Source organism: Cynara cardunculus, unplaced genomic scaffold, assembly GCF_001531365.2.
Source record: "Cynara cardunculus var. scolymus isolate 2C unplaced genomic scaffold, CcrdV1 Un_Scaffold_2314, whole genome shotgun sequence".
Lineage (NCBI taxonomy): Eukaryota > Viridiplantae > Streptophyta > Magnoliopsida > Asterales > Asteraceae > Cynara > Cynara cardunculus.
The window spans coordinates 64,296-71,517 of record NW_020201047.1 but is presented as its reverse complement, the minus strand read 5'-3'; the positions used below and the strand labels follow the sequence as shown (position 1 = coordinate 71,517).

Genomic DNA, 7,222 nt, shown 5'->3' with positions numbered 1-7,222 from the left:
TGTCCTGGTTCCTGACATTTAAAGCATACACGAGATTCTGTATTGCAATTTCCTTGATGTATCTTATGACATCGGGTACATGCCCTATCAGCAAATCTTGAGACTGGCCGATTCAAATTTTTCATAAACCTCGGTCTACAGAAATCAGTTACTGTAGCTTCCTCCTTTCTTTTCTCTCCAACCTTTTCTTGTGGTTATCGGTTAATGTCTTGTTCTAGTATTTCAGCAGCATCAACTGCTACTTGAAATGTTGTCGAATTCCTGGATATCACATATTTCTGAAGATTCAACTCCAACCCCAAGATATACTTTCTCACTTTACTGTTTTCAGATATAATATAGGCTTCAACAAACCTAGATTGTTCCATGAAAACTTCTGTATACTGGCTGACTAACATGTTTCCTTGTTCAAGACAAAGGAAATCATCTTCCAACTTTCTTACTACAGCTTCAGGACAATACTGTATTTTAAACTTAACCACAAATTCTTCCCACAACATGGTTTTCAGAATATTCGGATCTGAACTTGGCAGAACTTCCCACCAGTACAAAGCACTTGATCTTAAATGAGATACAACAAACATGATTTTGTCCTCTTCTGTACTTTTACTGATTTGCAGACTCAGTTCTATTTCTTTAAGCTAACACATAGCTTTAACAGGATCACGCTCACCAGAAAACTTAGGAGGTTTACAAGCAAGAAACATTTTGATATCTCCTCCTTTTTGTACTGAGGACGAAGTAAGGGGTACAGATATACCAGTTACCGGTGTACTAGCTCTGGCTTCCTTCTGATAATCGGAATTTCTTACCACTTCTGGATTATTTTGGGCTGTACGCCCCAATAAATTTACTATACTTTCTTGGAACTTTCCCAACTCTGTTGCCAACATTTCCTGGGTAATATATCCGCGGTCAGAAACATTATGTCCACCCCTTGCTCTTCCTCTACCACGGCCAGACATTGAACTTTCTTGGGCCGACAATTCTTGTTCCCCATGAGTTTCTTGTCTAGCACCTCTACCTCTTCCTCGACCCCTGCTACAACTTCACGTTTCTATTGTGATCACATTTTCTGAATCCTCTCCTTGAGTCACATTTCTTCTTCTCTGACCTCTTCCATAACCAGTAGAGGTCCTTTCTGATTGATTGGGATTATCTGCCATTTCTCAGTATATAACTTTTTTTGTTACATTTAAACACACATGATTATTCTCTTAATCACAGTATAATAACACATTTATCCTCATGTCTATCCATAACTCAGATTATATCAGTCATATATAATCTATCTTTCTCATAATAGGTTCAACTATAACATATTCTCATGTTCATAGACCCAGTGAAACCTATTATCATAACTTTCGCACCTCTAGTTTAAGTCTATGTATCTTGCAAATACCCAGATCTCTTAAACTAAGTCTCTGATACCAACTGTAACAAACCACATATTCTCTATACCTATAATCCACATACATATACTCATAACACAAAATGTAATATCATTTACAAAACATGTGCTAAACAAAGACTCTCTTGAATACATTTATGAGCAACTAAATGTCATTCATTCTAAACTTTTCATTTGCCTTTATCTTGCGAGGTGTGATGACCTGCAAAAACAGGTTAGTCCAACAACTGAGCGTTTGACCTAAAAGGTCTAGTGAGTGTATAAATCTCAAACAAATAACATACTTTCCAAACCATTAGTTCAGAATCAAACCTGTTCAGATACATATACTTATTTATTTTTCTCGCGGTTACACCGCCATTACATATCTCTCTCGCGGCTACACTGCCATTTCATCTCTCTCGCGGTTACACCGCCATTACATCTCTCTCTCTCTCTCTCTCTCTCGCGGTTACACCGCCATTACATCTCTCTTTCGCGGTTACACCACCATTACATCTTTCTCTCGCGATTACACCGCCATTACATCTCTCTCACGTGGTTACACCGCCATTTCATCTCTTTCGCGGTTACAACGCCATTACATCTATCTCTCGCGGTTACACCAAAAATTCTAACACATTATCCAGATTTGAAGTCCGATCAACCTTGTCCGGATATGAAGTCCGGACAAACACTTAGAATATCAAGAAGGTTACATCGACCATGCCTTGAGCGGTTTAGCTTTAAGTCGGTTAACTCATGAGCGATTTAATGAGAATCCGGCTGTCCCTTGAGCGGTTTAAAAACATATCCGTTCAACACTTGAGCGATTTAGTAGATATCCGGTCATAACTTGACCGGTTTAGTGGAGTCCGCAGGATACATATGATGTTCATATTAAGACAATTCAAAATAAAAATGAATTGCATGCAAATCTTTAATACTCAAGCATTAAAACATTCACCTTATAATACTGAAACTGAAAAACAAAGTTTGAATTCCCTTCTTCTTCCTTTTTCTACCAAATCCGGATGATATAACAAAGAAAACTTTTCTAATGAAGCAAGTGTGAAAATCCTCTACATCCTTCCCTCTTACTATAAAATAGTAAGAGGAGACACCATTATAGCGGCACGCACACACACACACACATCCGACTTACCTCTTCCCATAATTGTTTTTACTTTTAACAAAAACAATTATACATACACACACATTCTTATATATATATATATATATGTATATATGTATATAATCCAAAAATCTTAACTCATATCTCAAACCTGAATATTACAACCAGAGGCTCAGCCCTCTGAAGATGTACTTAATGTACACGTTCCCCTTGCTACCACACCAGAACCCATCATGTTGAGTTCCTCAACCGATGAAAATCCAACCACCCCACCAACAGAAACCAACCCACCTTTTACTCTATTACCAACACGAGACCTACCATTAACCCCATCACCAACCCCTAGCGATCCACAACCTTTCATCACCCAACCTGATGAACCTGAGCCAACCCAAGAAGCCATCCTCTTGCCAACCCATACACAACCCTCTACCCATATACAACCCCCAATCGATACACTACCCTCGACCCATACACAACCCTTTACCCAAACACACCCCCCAACCGAACCAACCACGATGCAAGCGGACATTCCCTCTTCATCTAGGCATCCTCTGCAGAGCCTAGTTGATGAAATAATACAGAACATGGAGTCGCTAAGGAGACGTCCAGAGATACCACCAAGGGAACCTATCATGATGGAGAATATCCATCAATACATGTACCACGATCGTGATGAAAGCTTGTCCCTCAATCCTCCAATTCTTTCACCAGAATCCATAGACCTCCTACATCATCGATTTATTAGATAGACTACCCAACCACCACAAGCTGTCTTTTCAAACGATGGGATAAGGAGGGTAATGGATATAAAAATGAGGACCTTCGACAACAGAGCAATAAGATACATCGAGTACACGGTGGTAAGAGCTCACGGTCAGGTCATTGTCTTCATCAACAATGACTTGATCAATTTCAACCCCTACGACTTGATCAAACTTTACACGTTCACAGCTCAATGACAGGATCAATGAATTAGATTTGGGGTGGCAAACAGAGCGATAGTGAAGACGATGGAGACCCTTGTGAAGCACAAAGCCAAGTGTGATTTTCAAATTTCTCTACATTTGGGTATCGAAAGACTTTCCTGCACCCCACCGAATGAAGACTTTCCTTGCCTGCAGGAGAAGAGGTCTGCCTCTGTCTTAACTCAACCCGAGCTTGGACTTGTCTTCAAGAATGAGTTCGGGGTCAAGAAATTCTTCAGACTAACTGAAGCCTTCAAGTATTCAACCGATACACTTGAGTGGTTTCAAAAGGTCATCAGAGAGAGACCAGGCAGATCTCATGTGCCAAGAGAAGATGAGAATCAACTCATTCATGAGATATCAACAGTCCTCAGTTATCGAAGACTGCTCCTGCGCTTCTGGGATATATCTCAAGGTAGATCATGAATGGAGTTTTCAAATTTTTGCCTTATTGTAAATTTCTGTTTCCAGTACTGTAAGAATTCATCATCCAATGAAAATTTGGAATTTGATGTTTTTCTTTAGATTAGTTTCTATTCTTCGATTATGTTCATAGATTAGTTTATGTTTGTTCTTTCATTACTTATGGGGAGATTGTTAGACCCCATAATGAATAAGTATAAAAGTAATGAAAAAAACAATAAGTGATGAAGAACCAGAAGACCGATGAAGACGATAAGGCAGAAATGACTAAGTCTGAAGAACAACCAGATGATCGATGAACAACTAGAGATGCGATGGAAAGAGCATTTTCATTAGTCCTCTGGTCAACCACACTTAGAGTTTTCTTCAGCAATTCAACCAGAAGCATACGATGAAGAAATGAAGATAAGGTTGAATCATCATCTCATAAAAGACAGCTGGAGATGACAAATCGACAACTGGATTTCAAGTTTATCTTAATTTATAACTTATCCATAGTTTAGATAAACTTTATCCTTTAGTAGAAGATCAACTAAATAGTCTCACAAGATAGTTATCTTCTAATTAGCATTCTAGTATAAATTGCTGATTAGGCCTATTGTAATCAACATTGCTTTTACGTTTTTATATTGAATAAGGTGAATTTATTGGCGCTCAAGATTATTCCTTGAATGTTCATACATTGTTCTTGAGTGTTCATTGTTTTGTTCACTAAAACGCTATAATTTGGTTATTCTTAGCTCGATTATTAGTGTTATTGAAAGATTTGGGATCAACAGACAAACAAGTAAGCATTTTTTCTACTATTGATATGTTACTTGTTATCAAGTGTTTTATTAATTTCCATTCAAAGATTAATTCTTCGTAACAGACATGCAATGATTTTTGTTTTGTTTGTCGCAATTGATAATCACAAAAAAAATCGGTTATGGTGGGTGCTTCCTTGATTAGGAGTGAATCTATCGTTAATTTCACATGGGTATTGAAGGCGTTTATGAAAGCGCACGGTAGGCAGCTGCAGTTTGTAATAACCGATCAATGTGCATCAATGAAACAAGCAATTCCGATAGCTTTTCCAGATGCTACCCATCGATTGTGTATGTGGCACATAACCAAAAAAGTAAAGGAAATGTTCCATTTGATCTTTTTACCTCAATTCTAATATATGTACACATATGTTTGTTTAAGATACGTTTAATCTGGAAATTTTTTCCCAATTATAGCATATGTATACATGGGTTTGTTTATTGTTTGATTGTGTGCTTGTTTCACCGTGTAGATTAGTGACTATTTAGCCCATAGCACCCCATTCAAAAGAGAATTCAACAAGCTCATGTGGAATGTCCACATAGGTCCAAATCTTTTTTAGGAAAAATGGAATGTTATGATGGATGAGTATGGCTTACGGGGTCACTCATGGTTTGAAGAAATGTATACAATAAGAGAATCTTGGATTCCGGCCAATTTCAAGGACTATCATATGTCTGGGTTGATGAAAACGACTTCCAGGTCTGAGACTATTAACGCATTTCTTAATGTTTATACGAAGTATTGGAATGATCTTGTTTATTTGCTTAACACTTTCGATGATGCAATTGAAAGTCAAAGAAAAGTACACTATTCCCTTGAGGTTGCTATTAGAACTACGATACCTAGATTGTTATCACCATCTAAAATTGAAGCGCAAGCGGCGAATGTGTACACGAAAATGATTTTTTATGTACAAAAAGAAATGAACAAGGCAGTATGGTTATGTGGGGTTGTCGACGTCCTAGAGGTTGGTGATAAGAAGATTTACAATATTATGCATAAGAATAGGAAAGCTGAGGTAAAAGATACATACAAGGTCATGATCATTTTTTCAATTTTTATTCTAATATTAGTTGATAAGAATCGGAGTTCATAATATTTGTTACTATCCTTTTTTTCTGTTATTTCATGATACGCTATGTGGTTCATGATACTAGGGAAGAGTCTTTCGATTGTAATTGCAACCATTTTGTTTGCAATGGTATATTATGTCGCCACGCGTTTAAGGTAATGTTAAATTCTGAAGTGCAATCTATTCCCGAGAAATATATTTTTCCTCATTGGAGAAGAGAGTTAGTTCCCATTGAATTGTTGTCAGCTCGTGCCAGGTATGGTGAAATGGATATTGAGAAGCAAGTTATGATCAACCAGGCTGTATTAATGTTTGATCTTATTATTGGGCATGTACGCAATGATAAGAATTCGTTGGCAAAGTTTGTGGACCAAATGGAGCAGTGGGGTGATGAAATTTCAATCGATGTTCCTATATTGACAAGTACTGAACAGAAGAGAAATGATATTCAGGAGCTCTTGTGTGTTTTTGAACCTGAATCAGTTGATATCTTACCCCCAACTAGGATACGTAATAAAGGTTGTGGAACCGGGAAGCGTATTGTTGGTATGTCGGAGAGGGCATCCGTTAATGCAAATAAAACCAAAAGATTGTGTAGAACTTGTGAGAAAATGGCTTGGCATGATTCTCGCAATTGTTCGTCAAAAAGCGACGGTACGAAATAACGGTTTTGTTATTCGAATTATTTTGGTTTCATTTGTTAGTGAACGTTCGTATTTCATTTCATTGTTTAATCTTGTTGACTTCTATTGATGAAATTGTTTCATAATTTTTTTTTTTGGATGATCTTGTTTTCTTAAAGGGAAAAGTCCAAAAAAAACCCAATGGACTTTACTGTTTGGAACGATTAAGTCATTGGACAATTTTTTGGAACAAATAAATCCTTGGACATTCTTGAATCTGTTAAATAAGTCATTGGACTTTACAAAACATGTTAAATAAATCATCATTCCTTAAAATTGTAACATGTAACCTGAATAGAAGGTAACCTTAAATTAAAAAAAAAACTTAAAAAATCCTAATTTTTTTTGAATCAGTTAATATCTTACCCCCAACCAGGATACGTAATAAAGGTTGTGGAACCGGGAAGCGTCATGTTGGTATGTCGGAGAGGGCATCCGTTAATGCAAAGAAAACCAAAAGCAGAACTTGTGAGAAAATGGCTTGCCATGATTCTCGCAATTGTCTGTCAAAAAGCGACGGTACGAAATAACGATTTTGTTATTCGAATTATTTTGGTTTCATTTGTTAGTGAACGTTCGTATTTCATTTCATTGTTTAATCTTGTTGACTTCTATTGATGAAATTCTTTCATAATTTTTTTTGGATGATCTTGTTTTCTTAAAGGGAAAAGTCCAAAAAAACCCAATTGACTTTACTGTTTGGAACGATTAAGTCCTTGGACAATTTTTTGGAACAAATAA

General features: G+C 36.9%; 1 protein-coding gene across 1 annotated transcript; it reads left to right on the top strand.

The window, feature by feature from the left end:
* Positions 1–5,303: 5,303 nt before the first annotated feature.
* On the top strand, positions 5,304–7,011 carry LOC112502991. Its single transcript, XM_025107032.1, has 4 exons — positions 5,304–5,697; positions 5,884–5,953; positions 6,055–6,452; positions 6,836–7,011. Exons 1-4 carry the CDS (start codon positions 5,304–5,306, stop codon positions 7,009–7,011), a joined length of 1,038 nt encoding a protein of 345 aa, XP_024962800.1.
* The last annotated feature ends 211 nt before the right edge of the window (positions 7,012–7,222 follow it).

What these genes read in the sequence shown, in the direction of transcription:
- LOC112502991 (XM_025107032.1), top strand. Translation starts at nt 5,304, where the DNA reads ATGGATGAGTATGGCTTACGGGGTCACTCATGGTTTGAAGAAATGTAT. An exon ending in TATGTCGCCACGCGTTTAAG is followed by an intron (nt 5,954 to 6,054) that starts GTAATGTTAAAT and finishes AGCTCGTGCCAG; the next exon opens with GTATGGTGAAATGGATATTG. An exon ending in TTGTTCGTCAAAAAGCGACG is followed by an intron (nt 6,453 to 6,835) that starts GTACGAAATAAC and finishes TTTTTGAATCAG; the next exon opens with TTAATATCTTACCCCCAACC.